The sequence below is a fragment of the Ranitomeya imitator genome, chromosome 3 (genome assembly GCF_032444005.1).
Source record: "Ranitomeya imitator isolate aRanImi1 chromosome 3, aRanImi1.pri, whole genome shotgun sequence".
NCBI lineage: Eukaryota > Metazoa > Chordata > Amphibia > Anura > Dendrobatidae > Ranitomeya > Ranitomeya imitator.
The window spans coordinates 141,211,827-141,229,985 of NC_091284.1; the positions used below are offsets into that span (position 1 = coordinate 141,211,827).

Genomic DNA, 18,159 nt, shown 5'->3' on the forward strand with positions numbered 1-18,159 from the left:
ACATCGTACAGATGGCAATGCAGAATGCTTATGTGCTATCATGATGTGCAGGCAGACCGGTAGGTACCGTCAGTTCCAGGAGGTAGTGATTAAGGCCCTAATCTTTGGAAGTCTGGAAGGAGTGGGCCCCAGCACTTCCGGAACTGAAGGTGCTCATATCTTACCAGACCAACATTTCCCCGGTGAATTCCCTCAAACCACAAAGAAAGGAAGGCTGCAAAAGAGGTGTTGAGTTTGTTACAGAGGAGAGATATGCAAGGACTCCACTTATCAATGCGACACCTGCCCCGGCAAACCTGGCCTTTGTATAAAAGAATGCTAGAAACTGTACCACACATCCATGGACTACTAAATTCATTTCTGACTTTCATAACTCACGTATGCCAACCTGATGCACTCTACACAACTTATGTATGCTACTACATTATAAAATTCACATGCCAGGAAGCACTAGATCAATTTCAATATAGGGTCACTTGTGGGGTTTTTCCATTGTTTAGGCCAATGTTCCCCAACTCCGGTCCTCAAGAGCCACCAACAGGTCATATTTTGTGGATTTCCTTGGTATTGTCCAGGTGATGCAATTTTCAACTCTTCAGTACTAAGGAAATCCTGAAAACATGACCTGTTGGTGGCTCTTGAGGACCGGAGTTGGGAAACACTGGTTTAGGCACATCAGGAGCTCTCCAATCGTGACATCACGCCCGCAGACCATTCCATCAGTCGGCATTCCAAAATGTCGCTCCTTCCCTACCGAACCCTGCCATGGGCCCAAACAGTAGTTTTCCTCATGTATGGGATATCTGCGTACATAGGAGACGTTGCACAACGATTTTTGGAATCCATTTTATCATGTTACCCTTGTGAAAATAGAATGTGGCCCAAAAAAACATTTTTGTGGAATGTTTTTTTTTTTTTTTTTTTAATTTTCATAACTCAACACTATAAATTTGAGAAGAACCTGGGGGTTCAAGGTGCTCACCACACATCTAGATAATTTCCTTGAGAGGTGTAGTTTTCAAAATGGGGTCACTTGTCGGGGGTTTCCACTGTTTATGCACCTTCGGGGCTCTCCAAATGTTACATGTTATCTGCTCTCGATTCCAGCCAATTTTGTCTTCAAAAAGTCAAGCGGTGCTCCTTCCCCTGACATGTGCCCAGAAAGTAGTTTTCCCCCTTATATTGGCTATCGGCGCACTCAGTAGAAATTGGACAACAAATTCTGGGGTCAATTTTTTCCTAGTACAATTGTGAAAATAAGAAAGTTTTGGTCTAAAGTAAAACTTTTGTAAAAAAAAAAAAAGTTAAATGTTCATTTTTTTTCTTTCCACATTTCCTGTGAAGCACATGAAAAGATAACAAAACTCCTTGAATGTGGTTTTGAGCACTGTGAGGGATGCAGTTTTTAGAATGTTGAAACTTTTGGGCATTTTCTGTCATAAAGTCCCTCAGTCACTATGAAGTAATCTCTAAAAAAAATGGTTTTGTAAATTTTGTTGGGTAAATGAGAAATTGCTGGTTGACCCTTTTACCATTATAATGTCCTAACCAAAAAAAATTGTTTAAAAAAATTGTGTTGATGTAAAGTAGACATGTGGGAAATACTTATTAACTATTTTGTGACATTTTATGCCCTTAACCCCTTTCTGTCCTCGACGGAATAGTACGTTCGAGGACAGAACCCCACTTTGATGCGTGCTCCGGCGGTGAGCCCGCATCAAACCTGGAACATGTCAGCTGTTTTGTACAGCTGACATGTGCCCGCAATAGCAGTGGGTGAAATCGCGATCCACCCGCCGCTATTAACTAATTAAATGCTGCTGTCAAACGCTTAACTAGCGCTTCCGGCCATTGGGCCGGAAATCTGCGCACTGCTGACCCCCGTCATGTGATCGGGGTAAGCGATGCGTCGGCATAAAAACCAGAGGTCTACTGAAGACCTCTATTGTTGTCGATGCTGGATTGCTGTGAGCGCCACCCTGTGATCGGCGCTTATAGCAATGCAACAATTCTACTACATAGGAGCGATCTGAGCATTGCTCCTATGTAGCAGAGCCGATTAGGCTCTGCCAGTTTCTAGCCTCCCATGGAGGCTATTAAAGCATGGCAAAAGTAAAAAAAAAAAAAAAAAAAAAAAAAAAGTTTAAAAAATATTAAGTTTAAATGCTTAAATCACCCCCCTTTCGCCCCCTTTCGCCCCCATTCAAAATACAACAATAAAAAAATCAAACCTACACATATTTGGTATTGCTGCGTTCAAAATCGCATGATCTATCAATAAAAAGAAAAGGATTAACCTTGAAAAAAAAATATTAAAAAATTAAAATTTAAAAAAATTTGAAAAGTTCAAAACGCAAGAATTACGTTTTTTTGGTTGCCACGACATTGCATTAAAATGCAATAACAAGCGATCAAAAGAACTTATCTGCACCAAAATGGTATGATTAAAAACATCAGCTCGGCACGCAAAAAGTAAGCCCTCAACCGACCCCAGATCACGAAAAATGGAGACGCTACGGGCATCAGAAAATTGCACAATTTTTTTTCTTAGCAAAGTTTGGAATTTTTTTTTCACCACTTGGATAAAAAAAAAAACTAGACATGTTTGGTGTCTATGAACTCGTAATGACCTGGAGAATCATAATATCAGGTCAGTTTTAGCATTTAGTGAACCTAGCAAAAAGGCCAAATAAAGTGTGCCGGATTGCAGTTTTTTTTTTTTTTGCAAATTTAACCGCATTTGGATTTTTCCCCCCCTGTTTTCTAGTACATGACATGCTAAAACCGATGAGGTCGTTCAAAAGTACAACTCGTCCCTCAAAAAATAAGGGCCATATTGACGGAAAAATAAAAAAGTTATGGCTCTGGGAAGAAGGGGAGCCAAAAACGCAAAACGGGGTTAAATCAGAATTGTTTGAAAATTGCAAAGTTTTCCAAATTTTCACAAAATTTCATTTCAGATTTTGTCACAAAGTCATATTGAACAAATTTTGCCACGATCATGAAGTACAATGTCCAGAGTTATTACCTCATAAAGTGACAGTTGTCAGAATTGTAAAATTTAGCCTGGTCATTTAGGGTAAAACAGGTTGGGTGGTGAAGGGGTTAATACCGCCAATTAGATTCATGCAAACACCAGGGATTTCAACGAATAAAATACAAGTAAGGGCATTAAACCACTAAAAGCTCGGATTGGCATTCCCAACCCAAGCGTGACAGCTGCCTAGAAACATATGAAGCTGTCACGCTTGGGTCGGGGTGAGTTTTTGGGTTGTGGTCCAATCTCTGTCCAATTAACATGGTCGACTGACTGCGCCCTTGCAATGAATTTTTTTCCAATGAACCTATATACCAGTCTGCCCAGCTACTGCTTGTCTATGCCGTGCTGCCCTCCACAGGTTGCACTCTACTGTATTTGCAACGTAACAGGTACTGTTGAAAAGTCCTAGTATGCAGTTGGTAAGATTTTATACACATGCTTGTCCTCATTACTTTTTTTTTTTTTTGATAGGGTCATGATATCTATGGCTTTGATCTTGAAGTTTTGCTCCAGAGGATTAACTTATGTAAAGTTCCATTTTGGTCAAAAATTGGTCGCCTTAGACGATCAATTATGCCAAAACTTGGGGTAAGTTTTATACATCCCACCTTAAGAGAGCTCCTCCTGTTCATAAAATACAATTACATTGTATGACTTTTTGGTAGATACTGTATTTATACACCACCTAGTTGATGCCTAAACTAATGCAATTTAATGTAATGTTCTACATCAATTTTTGACCTATAAGTAATTGTAAAAATATAATTTGATTAATATTGGAATATATTTGAATCAAATATCATTTTTAATTTAGTGATTAACTTTAACTAATCAGTTGAATTTTATTTTTATTTTTTTTTAGAAGAAATGTGACCACTAGTATTTCCTGTGTTTTTAAGGGGAATCTGTCATCAGGTTTTTGCTATGTAACCTGAGGGCATAATGTAGGAGCAGAGACTCTGATTCCAGCTATTTCTATTACTGGGCTGCTTACTGTATTTGTCATAACTTCCATTTTATCAGCCGGAGATTATCACTAGAGGTCTGCTGCAATGTAGTCCAAAGAACTACTGATTGGAAGCTTTCTGCCTATACACAGTGTACACAGACAACTGCCAGTCAGTTGTTTCTGCCTATACACAGTGTACACACAGCTGCCAGTCAGTGGTTTCTGCCTATACACCGTGTACAGACAGCTGCCAGTCAGTGGTATCATTTTAATCAAAACTGCCTCAATCAGCCCAGTAAGTGATACATCGCTGAAATCAGGAAATCGGGGTCTCTGCCCCTACATCATGCTGCTATTGGATGGGGTAGCTAAGGTCTGGCAAGATCCCCTTTAATTTTTGTTTGCACAGCCATTCCAATTGTATCTTTATAATTTTTTTTTTTTTAACTAATGTTTATTACCTATAGGGTCGGAGTGGTTTTGCTGAAAGAAATGCAGCATGTGGTAGAATAATTTGTGACATTGAAATTTCTGCAAAGGAATTAATCCGCTGTAAAAGCTACCACTTGTCTGAACTGGTCCATCATGTCCTGAAATCTGACCGTGTAATGATTCCCCCAGAACATATCCGTAATGCATACAGGTATTTAAGGCTTCTCCTTTTTGTCTTGTTACAAGGGGTTGATTATTCACTATTTGGTTTCCTTTGTACTTGGCTGCTTCTCAGATCAGCTTTATTAGAGCAGAGCGCCTTAAAGGGGTGTTCCCATCTCCAAGATCCTATCACAATATGTAGTAAGTGTGGTAATAATAATAATATTAGCAAATACCTCCAGTTAGAAATGTAGTATAGTTATTCTGATTCGCTGTGTCTCCTCATGTGCAGGCTTTGCAGGACCTTAGTTATCCAGTGTCTACGAGAAGGCTGTGCTAGTCAGGACACGCCTCCTCGCTCCTCATTGGTTCAGCCACGTGCTCTCCCCCCCCCCCCTTTTCCCTTCATTGGCTCCTGTGTATAAATACAGGTTCCCGTGAAGTTTGGGATTTCTATTTTAGCAAGACCAACACTGATTACTACACAACCAATGGAAAAAGAAAATAATTACATAATTGTCACACATTTACTGATGCAAATGATCCACAGGTTTGTCTAAAAGTTGAGCAAACTTGCCGGAGGAAAAGGATGATTGGGCAGGTTTGGTTTGAACATAACGGCTCTGTTGATCCAGAACTCTTTATACCATTTTATAGCCACATTAAGGGAAACCATCCAGCGTTTCTGATCATAGCATTGAACCAGTGGCTGTAGTGGTAAATTCTAGTAGGTTTCTGTCCTTATTAAACTTGCAGTACACGTCGGGCACTTTCCTTTTCAAGCATCTGACATGAGGATTTTTTTTTTATTACAACAACAAGAAAATTGTTCCCTTTTTATTTTTTATCTCCCGACACTACAAATATTCCATTTAACGATACAGTGCACCTCTGCTGCTAACCTTGGATAGGTCATATTGAAGACATTCAAAATCAAAATTGTCTTTAGTATAAAAAATATATGCTGACAAGTATATATTCAGCTCAGTGACCTGACCAATCTAGTAAACAACAACCTTTATAATGGAAGAGGCTGCTTTTACATTGAAAATAATGCGCGGGGAGAAACTTAAATGATACATCACTTTGGCTCTTTGCGAACATGACAGACTGAGCTTTTTTTTTTTTAATATAAGAGCTACATATTCCATTATAGAAGATTGGTCCAGACATTGAACTAAATACATCCTGAAATTGCACTTAGCTTGCACAGGAATTTTAAGATTTTGTCAACTTGCGTTTGTTTGACCTCTACAAATTCAAGGTAAACTCCGATTCTTATTTTAATCTGTTCTGGGAAAATTCAGTTCTAAGTAAACTTATTGCCTTGCTGTATTGAATGTCATAGAAGGCCCACGTAATTTTGTAAAAAATGCCACATTTCAATTTTTTTAAGCATTGTGGTTAGTAATTATATATGGATTTATTTTTGGCAATTTTAAACCTTTAACCTCTTCACCCCGAAGCCTGTCTTCACCCTCTTGACCAGGCCAATTTTTACAATTCTGACCACTGTCACTTTGAGGTTATAGCTCTGGAAAGCTTGAACGGATTCCTTTGATTGAGATTTTTTTTTTCCCGTGACTAATTGTACTTCATGTTGGCGTTAAAATTTATTCGATATGACTGGCGTTTATTTATGAAAAAAAAAACAAACGGAAATTTGGCAAACCTTTTTACAATTTTGCAAGTTTCAAACTTTTAATTTTTATGCTCTTAAATCAGTCATATCGCACAAAATAGTTAATAAGTAACATTTCCAACTTGTCTACTTTACCTCAGCACAATTTTTGAAATATTATTTTTTATTGTTAGGAAAGTGAAGATAACATTTTTTTTACATTTTTACCATCAAGATTGTGCGTTAGCCCCAGCTTGGACTTCTGTTTGCTATTTGTCTAGTACAACTTATTGGTCACTTTCTCTACTTCTTAAGTGAGGTTTGATAAAGACCCAGAACTGGGTCGAAACATTACCTCGTTTCCCTCGCTACCTCGATAATTTTCCTGTGGTGAAATTATATTGTTCACAAAATAAACTCTAGTGTTCCCTGTCTGCAATTATAGCAACAAAATTTTGAGTGCAGCTGTTTTCTTTTGGACTTGACTGTTTTGGACACTGACTGCAAATCAAGACACTGAAGCTGTTGAAGCGCTAAAAATATATGCTCTTGTTTTCCTGCAGTGATTCTTCTCAACTTCTCTACATGCTGGAGAACACGCTCGTAGATTCCAGGTTCATCCTACAGATCATGTGCGAGTTGAATGTTCTTCCCTTGGCCTTACAGATCACGAACATAGCAGGAAATGTCATGGTAATCATTTCTTTGTTTTGTCGTCTTCTAAAGTTAAATGTTGTCTTCTAAAGTCATATGTTGTCCAAAAACCCCCAAAATGAAAGCGGAAGACAGGCAATTTGGATTGTCATGAAGACAAACTCCCAGCACTCAGGTGGTTCTTTCTGGTCTTTGCTTTCTTTGTGATAGTGCGCCATACATTGACTTGACTGCTACAGCCAATTACTGGCTTCAGTGGTGATGTCCGAAGGATAGCGATTGGTTGCAGTGGTCAAAGCCTGGTGGAGATTTAAACACCGGTGAATAATCGTGTGTATTTTTTTTTTTGTTATATAATGTTCATAGAATTGAGCAGTAGTAAATCCAATATCTCTGAAATATTTCACTCTTGTGCTCTAGCAACTGGGGATGATGGGATGATCTTTATTTTTATATTTTGCGAGGAAACTTTAGAACAAATGATGAAGAGTATGTTTTAATTTTTAATTGACTGTAACTCCTACATGTCATATAATCTTCGCAGCCATCTAATATCCCATTCCATGTTGTGCTTCCACAAAATGGTTTGAAGTCTGTCTAGTCTTTCATTCTGAGATCTTTTATGTTTTTTTTCTCCTTTCCCCTTTCCATCCAGTGAGTGCATCAAATTCAGCTTGAAATTTCTAATGACTAGAAATGATCTAGTTTCATAGCATGTCGCTCTTACTGAATCAAGCGACTGTAACAAACTGACTCCGTTGACAGAGATGATGTGTCTTGTCAGTGTATTCATCTCTCCAAAATCATGTTGAGCTGGTTTAAAAGGAAAGTGTCATTTTGTGTGCCATTTCATTCCAAAACTTGTTCTCTGTAACAAGTAAATGTCTTTCTATATTTTGAAGGTACAATGGTTGACTCTGGCATTTTCTTTATGAAACAACCACCTTCTGTGCAGAACAGGTTTTATATAGCATCCTTATAGGGTACTGGTTGCACTTTTCCCATCTTTTTAGTAGGGGGAATTGGACTCGCCAACAATGTGCTATTTCTGTAGTTGTTCTTAAACACCTCAGTGAATTCCTCACCCATATTGTCTTTTATGCTCACTTATTTGCTTCAAGATTAAAGGTGAAAATCTGCTTTGTTTACTTCCAAAATGTACCATATATTGTTGTGTATGTGATATGTTGTTTAATTCCACTTATTGTTGAATACTTTTCTTTTTTTCTTCAAACAGTCAAGGACACTAATGGGTGGGCGCTCTGAACGAAATGAATACCTTCTTCTTCATGCGTTCTATGAAAATGACTTTTTATTACCTGACAAACATATTTTTAAGAAAAGCCAGCAGGTTGTGGTAAGTATCTTAAGCATCTTGTTGTTTTAATTATGACACCATTAGATTCTTAGGAATTTTCAAGTTATAGGATTCATGATACTTATATAGCACTATCATAGTCCACAGCACTTTCACAATATAAATTCTCCATCAGTGTGTCTTTGCAGTGTGGGTAGAAACACGCAAACGGGGATAAGATACATGACCTCAATGCTGCAAGACTACAGTGTTAACCACTGAGCCACCGTGCTGTCTTATATTATTCATAGTTGCCTACTGTCCTTAATTTCCCAGGACTCCTTGGTTACACCAGGATTTATGCAAAACCCAACCTAATGTGGCATTTTAGGGCAGTCTGCCCATCAGTATTAGGTAGCTGGGATATTGCATTTTTGGGAGGGAGGTGTTTGGGGCGTTGCTTAAATCTCATAAACATTGGCAATTATAAAGATTGTAAATATTGGAAAAATATTATTGCAAAAATATATTGCATTTTTACTGTTTGGCTCTTTCCAAATATAATTGCTAACATAAATGTAGAAACAAGCACTATGCAAATAAAGGCACTACCAAACATACAACTGGGATGAACAATGCATGGATACACAGGTTAGATAACATCAAGAGTGACGACAATCAGAGTGGTCTCTGACATCGATTGACCACAATCAGAGTGGTTTCTGACATCGAGTGACCACAGAGTGGTCTCTGACATCGAGTGACCACAATCAAGAGTGGTTTCTGACATCGAGTGACCACAATCAGAGTGGTCTCTGACATCGAGTGACCACAATCAGAGTGGTCTCTGACATCGAGTGACCACAATCAGAGTGGTCTCTGACATCCAGTGACCACAATCAGAGTGGTCTCTGACATCGAGTGACCATAATCTGAGAGTGGTCTCAGACGAGCATGTATAAGCTGTCTGGTCACGTGATGTAATATCAAATAATCACACAATAAATATACAAAACACGCCACGTAATTTATCTAAAACTTCTTTTATAAAATGTTCATTTTCAATAGCATACGTTAGACACTTTAAAACTTATCTATCATAATCACCACCGTGAAAGGTATCCCAATTGCACTGCGGGCTTCCAGCTTCAGTTAGGACAAAGGTATGGACAATCCAGGCTCATTGAAGTGCTTTCATTCTGGAAACACACCTGCAGCCACATTTCGGGGACCTTCCCCTTTCTCAAGCTCTTCAATGAGCCTGAATTGTCCACACCTTTGTCCTAACTGCAACTTTGAAGCTGGAAGCCTGCCATGCAATTGGGATACTTTTCACAGTGGGGATTATGACAAATAAGTTTTTAAGTGTCTAATGTAACGTTAACAAAAAATGAACATTTTATAAAATAAATTGAAGATAATCTAATTATGTGCAGTGTTTTGAATATTTTGTGTTAAGGTAGTTTTGGAAATAACTGCTTGACGGTCAGTTAAAGGTGTGTGACTCATATAAGTATTTTTTTAAGGTCAGCTTTATTTATCTAAAAAATAAAATCTCTCTTATGCTGATACAAGTGATATCTAAAATAAAAGTGTAAACAATGGTGGCGCAAAAGTGTCACCGTTATAAATAATCCAGCAGCACTACCAACAGACTTCCACTTCTAAGTCTGTAAAAGATGCAAAACGTATAAATATGTATATATACGTGAGTAATATATACCGGTAGGCGCTAGGAAAATAACGGAGGATGGTGAAAAAAGAAATAAATAAATTAAATATTCACAAAATAGAATAGGAAACCTGGTGCAAAAAGTGTCCCAATCTCAGTCTTTTAACTGGAACAATGGCCGCTGACAGGATGACAATACATTCGTCTGACACAAGCAATAGCAATTCAGAGCACTCAGCAATAGTTCCTACCTGTGTCGTAAGGTAAAGAGTATTGAGCGCTCTTGTTGCGCGATAAGTTCTTCAGCGGACGCAGAAAGTCTGGTCGAGTGGCTGCCCCGGCCGGCGGCAAGCCACAAACAGCTGGTCTCCGGGAGGAGACGAAGATACTGAAGAGCCGACGCCGCGTGTGTAAGCGGCGGTGCGTGCCGGCTGTGCGCAGGACCTGGGTGACGTAACGAGTCACGTGACCGTAACCCCCGGTGACCAGGCAAGTGACGCCGGTCCAACCCTGAGGAAGGAGACCGGCGTCTCCGAAACGCGTCGGTTGTTTGGCCCTATTCGCACTCCGTACTCACTTGCCTGGTCACCGGGGGTTACGGTCACGTGACTCGTTACGTCACCCAGGTCCTGCGCACAGCCGGCACGCACCGCCGCTTACACACGCAGCGTCGGCTCTTCAGTATCTTCGTCTCCTCCCGGAGACCAGCTGTTTGTGGCTTGCCGCCGGCCGGGGCAGCCACTCGACCAGACTTTCTGCGTCCGCTGAAGGACTTATCGCGCAACAAGAGTGCTCAAGACTCTTTACCTTACGACACAGGTAGGAACTATTGCTGAGTGCTCTGAATTGCTATTGCTTGTGTCAGACGAATGTATTGTCATCCTGTCAGCAGCCATTGTTCCAGTTAAAAGACTGAGATTGGGACACTTTTTGCACCAGGTTTCCTATTCTATTTTGTGAATATTTTATTTATTTATTTCTTTTTTCACCATCCTCCGTTATTTTCCTAGCGCCTACCGGTATATATTACTCACGTATATATACATATTTATACGTTTTGATATCTAAAATAGTCTAGTCCTGGGGCCATCTACTCATGCTACTTTCACGTACTAGCTGTTTTTGTTCTTTATGGACCTCTTTATTTTTACACAGGTATTGAATGATTTAACAATGGGAAAACTAGTTATCTATTTGTGTAGATCAGACGCACACACCTTTTATTGGCTAACTACACAAACCATCAATCTGATCTAAGGGGTTTTCAAAGATGTAGATGAATTCCATATATTAATGATTAATTAGTGATAGGATTTTCATCTGTTTATGAACACTTGTACAATTCTGATAGTTTTAAGTGAACTTCGTTTCATGCTGCTCGACTCTTAGGCAGCATGAATCAAACATTGGCTGCAAAATTGCAACCAGATATGTTTTTCTCAAAAATGTTTTGGCGTTTTGGAAAAAAAAAATGGTTTGAAGGTCCAGCCTAGTACTATAGCCAGTGGCGAGACTACTCTACAGCACCACCAGCCGACTTATCCCCTCATTGCCCAAGGTCATTGACAGGTCTCCCGTTTGTGTAAATATGGAGAGACTTGTCATTCAACTAGAGCAGCATGAGGATAATCCGGCAGCTTCACTGTCCTAGAAGCATCTCTGCCTAATGTCCACAGCCAGATCTTTAACCCCTTTCTGACCTCGGACGGGATAGTACGTCCGAGGTCAGATCCCCTGCTTTGATGCAGGGCTCCGCGGTGAGCCCGCACCAAAGTCGGGACATGTCAGCTGTTTTGAACAGCTGACATGTGCCCGTAATAGGCGCGGGCAGAATCGCGATCTGCCCGCACCTATTAACTAGTTAAATGCCGCTGTCAAACGCAGACAGCGGCATTTAACTACCGCTTCTGGCCGGGCGGCCGGAAATGACGTCATCGCCGACCCCCGTCACATGATCGGGGGTCGGCGATGCGTCAGGATGGTAACCATAGAGGTCCTTGAGACCTCTATGGTTACTGATCGCCGGTGGCTGTGAGCGCCACCCTGTGGTCGGCGCTCACAGCACACCTGCATTTCTGCTACATAGCAGCGATCAGCAGATCGCTGCTATGTAGCAGAGGCGATCGAGTTGTGCCTGCTTCTAGCCTCCCATGGAGGCTATTGAAGCATGGCAAAAGTAAAAAAAAAAAAAAAAAAAAAAAAAAAATGGAAAAAAATGTAAAAAAAAAATAAAATAAATAAATATAAAAGTTTAAATCATTAAATCACCCCCCTTTCGCCCCAATCAAAATAAATCAATAAAAAAAATATCAAATCTACACATATTTGGTATCGCCGAGCTCAGAATCGCCCGATCTATCAATTAAAAAAAAGCATTAACCTGATCGCTAAACAGCGTAGCGGGAAAAAAAATTCAAAACACCAGAATTACGTTTTTTTGGTCGCCGCGACATTGCATTAAAATGCAATAACGGGCGATCAAAAGAACGTATCTGCATCGAAATGCTATAATTAAAAACGTCATCTCGGCACGCAAAAAATAAGCCCTCAACCGACCCCAGATCATGAAAAATGGAGACGCTACGAGTATCGGAAAATGGCACAAATTTTTTTTTTTTGTAGCAAAGTTTGGAATTTTTTTTTACCACTTAGATAAAAAATAACCTAGACATGTTAGGTGTCTATGGACTCGTACTGACCTGGAGAATCATAGTCGCAGGTCAGTTTTAGCATTTAGTGAACCTATCAAAAAAGCCAAACAAAAAACAAGTGTGGGACTGCACTTTTTTTGCAATTTTACCGCACTTGGAATTTTTTTCCCGTTTTCTAGTACACGACATGCTAAAACCAATGATGTCGTTCAAAAGTACATCTCGTCCCGCAAAAAATAAGCCCTCACATGGCCAAATTGACGGAAAAATAAAAAAGTTATGGCTCTGGGAAGGAGGGGAGTGAAAAACGAACACGGAAAAACGAAAAATCCCATGGTCATGAAGGGGTTAAAGTGAACCTGTCATCAGCATTTTGCTAAGTAAACTACAGGCATTGTCAGGTTGGCGCCATTACACTTGATTAAAATGATGCCTTAATTTATAAAATCCATCTTATGGGTTTAACTGACATGTCACTCAACCTTCATTGACCTACCTCCTATTGTATTATACTGCATATAATAGTGCTGGCTTTGAAAAGTTTTTTTTTTTTTTTTTTTTTTAACCTCAAGCAAAATGGTGCCAATGCAGTAGCATCATTACTGATGGATGTTGCTGCACATGCGCTGCTGCGATCGCCATTTTGTTGGAGGGAGAGAAAAAAAATGGCTCCAGCAAGATGGCGTCGCATTCGCAGTATCATCGATCAGTAAGCGATAGATGCTACTGCACAGGCACCGCCTACACTGGTGCGAATTTGCTGGAGGTAATTTTTTATTTTTCAAAGCCAATACTATTACAGATATATGCAGTATTTAACATAACCACAAACAAAAAGAGACAATAAGCCAACCAATGCAGTTCAATATGATATAATATAATTTTATTACCATAGAATTCAAGTAAAAAAAGTACCAATAATGGAAAATAAATACAGGTAGGAATAAAAATATGGACCAAAATTCAAAAGTACAAATTGTATGCGAAAAGGGACGCGCATCCAGGAGAAACACAAGAAACACAAGCCCTGACGAAGCCAAAAAGCCGAAACGCCCGTTGGGGAGGACGTCATCCAGGAGCCAGGGATCTACAACTACACTGTAAGTGACTCTCCACTGTGGCATCAGCTGTCACACTTACACAGTGATCATTTGTCCCCTTTCTCCTCTATTACACTTATCCTATATTATTCTTTGAGTGTTCCACTATTTAGTATTGTTTGATTATACTGCACACAATTGTGCACTTTTGCTATATTTTCTTACCTTTTGCATTTGTTCACTTTTATACCCCTGATTTTTTCCAACCAAGGTAACTTTTGTGACATTCACTTGTGTTTTATATTTGGGTATATTTTGTTGTAAAAAAAAATTTTTTTCTCGCACACCGTGGCATTTTATCTAGTTTTTTTTTTTTTTTTTTTTTTTTTATATATAATTTTTCATCTTGTGTTTCTCCTGGATGCGTGTCCCTTTTCGTGTACAATTTGTACTTTTGCATTTTGGTCCATATTTTTTTTTGATCCATACCTGTATTTTCCATTATTTGTACTTTTTTTTACTTGAATTATATGATAATAAAATTATATTATATCATGTTGGACTGTATGGTCAGTTTATGGTCTCTTTTTGGTTGTGGTTGCGCAAATCCCGACTGTCCACGCTATTCTATACTGGTCCAGGTTTTCTGGTAGTAGGCACTGTTTTTTATTTTTTAATTTCACTTTAAATTTATTGTGTAAATATTTCCTCAGTAACACGTAGCATTCCTTTGCTACGTGGTAGTGAGATCTTTATTCCCCTGCCAGCATTTGGTATTCAGTCAAAGGGGCGGAGGCGGCGCAGGTTCAGTCACAGCTCCGAGTATACACAGCAGGTGCTGTAAACGTGCGCCCAGCCCTGACTGACCACCGGCTGCAATGTAGAACCAGTGTCAGTCAGCGTCGGGGGTGTGATATACTCAGAGCGTGACTGAACTGGCGCCGCCCCTTTCCCTATTGCTGAATACCGAATGCTGGTGGGGAGAATAAATGAATGTGAACAGAGCACCAAATAAAGACCCGCATACAGACCCACCCTGGAGCACAAGAATCTCATTAACTGACAACTGCAAATACAGATTAAACAACAACCACAAGACTGGATTCTTTACCCCAGGTTTCATTTTAACCCCTTAGTGACGGAGCCAATTTGCAGCGTAATGACCAGGCCAATTTTTACAATTCTGACCATTTAGCAATTTTCAAACTTTTAATTTTTATGCCCTCAAATCAGAGGAATATGTCACACAAAATAGTTAATAAATAACATTTCCCACATGTCTACTTTACATCAACACAATTTTACATCATTTTTTTTGTTAGGTAGTTATAAGGGTTAAACGTTGACCAGCGATTTCTCATATTTACAACAAAATTTACAAAACCATTTTTTTTAAAGACTATCTCACATTTAAAGTCCTTTTGAGTGGTGTACATGACAGAAAATATCCAAAAGTGACACCATTCTAAAAACTGCACTTCTTAAAACCACATTCAAGAAGTTTATTAACCCTTTACGTGCTTCACAGGAACTGAAGCAATGTGGAAGGAAAAACTTAACATTTAACTTTTTTACACAAACATTTTTACATTTTAACCAATTTTTATTTATTTTCACAAATGTAAAAATGGAAAATGAACCACAAAATTTGTTGTGCAATTTCTCCTGAATACGCCGGTACCCCATATGTGGGTGTAAACCACTGTTTGGGCGCACGGCAGGGCTTGGAAGAGAAGGAGTGCGTTTGACTTTTTCAATGCAGAGTTGGCTGGAATTATATCGGACACCATGTGGCATTTGGAGAGCCCCTGATGTACCTAAAGAGTGGAAACCCCCCCACAAGTGACACCATTTTGGAAACTAGACCCCTTAAGGAACTTATCTAGATGTATGGTGAGCACTTTGAACCCCCAAGTGCTTCACATAGGTTTATAACGTAGAGCCGTGAAAATAAAAAAAGCGTATTTTTTCCACAAAAATTAGGTTTTTACCCCCTCCCCCCAATTTTTATTTTCACAAGGGTAACTGAAGAAATTAGACCACCAAAGTTGTAGTGCAATTTGTCCGTAGTACTCTGATTCCCCATATATGGGGGGGAGACGGGTCCACTGTTTGGGCGCATGGCACAGCTCGGAAGGGAAGGAGCGCAGTTTTGAAATGCATACTTTAATAGAATAGCCTGCGGACATCATGTTGCGTTTGCAGAGCCCCTGATGTGCCTAAACAGTAGAAACCCCCCATAAGTGACCCCATTTTGGAAACTATACTCCCAAGGCACTTATCCAGATGTGTGGTGAGCACTATGAACCACCAAGTGCTTCACTAAAGTTTATAACGCAGAGCTGTGAAAATAAAAATCATTATTTTTTTCACAAAAATCATTTTTTTTAGCCCACAAGGGTAACAGGAGAAATTGGACTCCAAAAGTTGTTGTCCAATTTGTCCTGAGTACGCCGATACCCCATATGTGGGGGTAAACTACTGTTTGGGCGCACGGCAGAGCTCAGAAGGGAGGGAGCGCCATTTGACTTTTTAAACATAAAATTGGCTGGAATCAATGGTGGCGCCATGTCATGTTTGGAGACCCCCTGATGTACCTAAACAGTGGAAACCCCCCAATTCTAACTCCAACCCTAACCGCATCACACCACTAATCCTAACCCCATCACACCACTAATCCTAACCCCATCCCTAACCATAACCCTAATCACAACCCTAACCACAACACAGACCTAATCCCAACCCTAATCCTAATCCCTACCCTAATCCCAACCCTAACACTAACCCCAACCCTAACACTTATCCGAATCCCAACACTAACACTAATCCGGATCCCAACCCGAACACTAATCCCAACCCTAACACTAATCCTTATCCCAACCCTAACACTAATCCTAATCCCAACCCTAACATAAATCCTAATCCCAACCCTAACACTAACTTTAGCCCCAACCCTAACCCTAATCCTAACTTTAGCCTGACCCATTTTAGTCCAACTCTAACCCTAATGGAAATAAATACATTTTGTTTGATTTATTTTTTTTCCCCCTAACTAAGGGGATGATAGAGGGGGGTTATTTACTATTTTTTTATTTTGATAACTGTTATAGGGTCTATCACAGTGACCAAAACGAACCAATAGGAAAAATCTTCCTATTGTTGCCGGGCGCCGGTCGGCAGATCTCTGCAGGCGCACTGTACATGCGCCCACCATTTTCTTACTGGAAGAAGACTCCAGCTGCTGTGGGGGGAAGCAGGAGGGGACCCAAAGACACCGGGAGACACTGGTAAGTATCGGGGGGCAGTTGGGGACCCTATTTCACTGTCCTCTGATGTGTGATCACATCAGAGGACAGAGAAATTAAATGGCAAATTGCATTCTTTTAAATTAAATTTTGCGGTCGCTGTTATACGGTTGATAATAACGATCACAACCTGGGGGTTGGAAAAAACTGACCCGAATCATGTTTTCGGTCGTAGCCGAGACCCCGGAGAAAATCCGACTCTGGGGGGCGCTATGCACTTTATCCACAACGCCGTTAATTAATGGCGCTGTGGTTTAAGTACCCTTAACTACCGCCGTTAAAAGGCGTATCTGCGGTCGTTAAGGGGTTAATCAATGTAATGACGCCAGCCTGACACTGCCTGTAGTTTACTTAGCAAAATTCCGATGACAGATTAATTTTCACCTTAACTTTCTCTCAAACATCTGAGTGTTTCAGAGAAAAATATACCTGTTTGCAATTTTGGTTTGGTTTGGTTTGGAAAGTCTGAATAGACTGATGGCTACCTTCATCCTGGAGGAGGTTTGCAGGGTGTTGGTTTCCACTAGATGTTCATATTAGTATTCATGTACTGATAACACTACTAAAATATTTACAGTTGATTTTTTTCTTCGTTGTCAAAGGAGTTATTTAAAGTGTTTGCTTCACCTTGTTAAATGGGTAATTTTGCAAAGTGCTGTAAAAACAAGCACCTTTGTATATTGCCTCTTATTAGATACCCTCTCCATTCTCAAAAGAATGATTTTCACTTCTATAGCTTACTATTGTAGCCAAGGATTCCGACCACCATTGCAATTTCCAAGTAGTTGGTTTGAGAGGACAAAACCTAAGATAGAAACAAAATTAATATACTGTTCTAAATAAGTAAAGAGCAATGGTGCATATAAATAACATAGGGAACTTTTAATTGAGGTCATTTCTGACACATAGTAAGGTTTTAATTCTAGAGCAGTGTTCCCCAACTCTGGTCCTCAAGAGCCACCAACAGGTCATGTTTTCAGGATTTCCTTAGTATTGCACGAACTTGGCGTTCGCTTTTATGCTTTTTTTTTTTAAATTAAAAACAGTGTTTACTACGTACCATATGTTATTTATATGCACCATTGCTTTTTACTTACAGCAGGGTTTGTTCATATTGTTTCTATCTTAAGTTTTGTATGTTTGGCCAGTGTGAACATGATCCACACATTGCATGTATACCAACTTATACTCCAGTTAATTTCTTTTGCTTTTGCTAAATGAGGAGCGCGCCCTTGCAAGCTCCTTTGCTTTACAACTTCCCGGCACTTCTCTGAAGCTTGGTTAATTCAGCCATCTTCAGGGCTCTCCTAATGCTGCAGAGGCAAAGCTACCTCTT

General features: G+C 39.7%; 1 protein-coding gene across 3 annotated transcripts in view; it reads left to right on the top strand.

The window, feature by feature from the left end:
* Positions 1-18,159, top strand: part of POLA1 (DNA polymerase alpha 1, catalytic subunit) — a 557,049-nt gene that overhangs the window by 107,200 nt on the left and 431,690 nt on the right. For all 3 annotated transcript variants that reach the window (XM_069761539.1, XM_069761540.1, XM_069761541.1), the window contains exons 18-21: positions 3,512-3,628; positions 4,457-4,632; positions 6,768-6,897; positions 8,096-8,215. In XM_069761539.1, the coding sequence (XP_069617640.1) occupies positions 3,512-3,628; positions 4,457-4,632; positions 6,768-6,897; positions 8,096-8,215 (543 nt within the window). The remainder of the gene's footprint in view (positions 1-3,511; positions 3,629-4,456; positions 4,633-6,767; positions 6,898-8,095; positions 8,216-18,159) is intronic.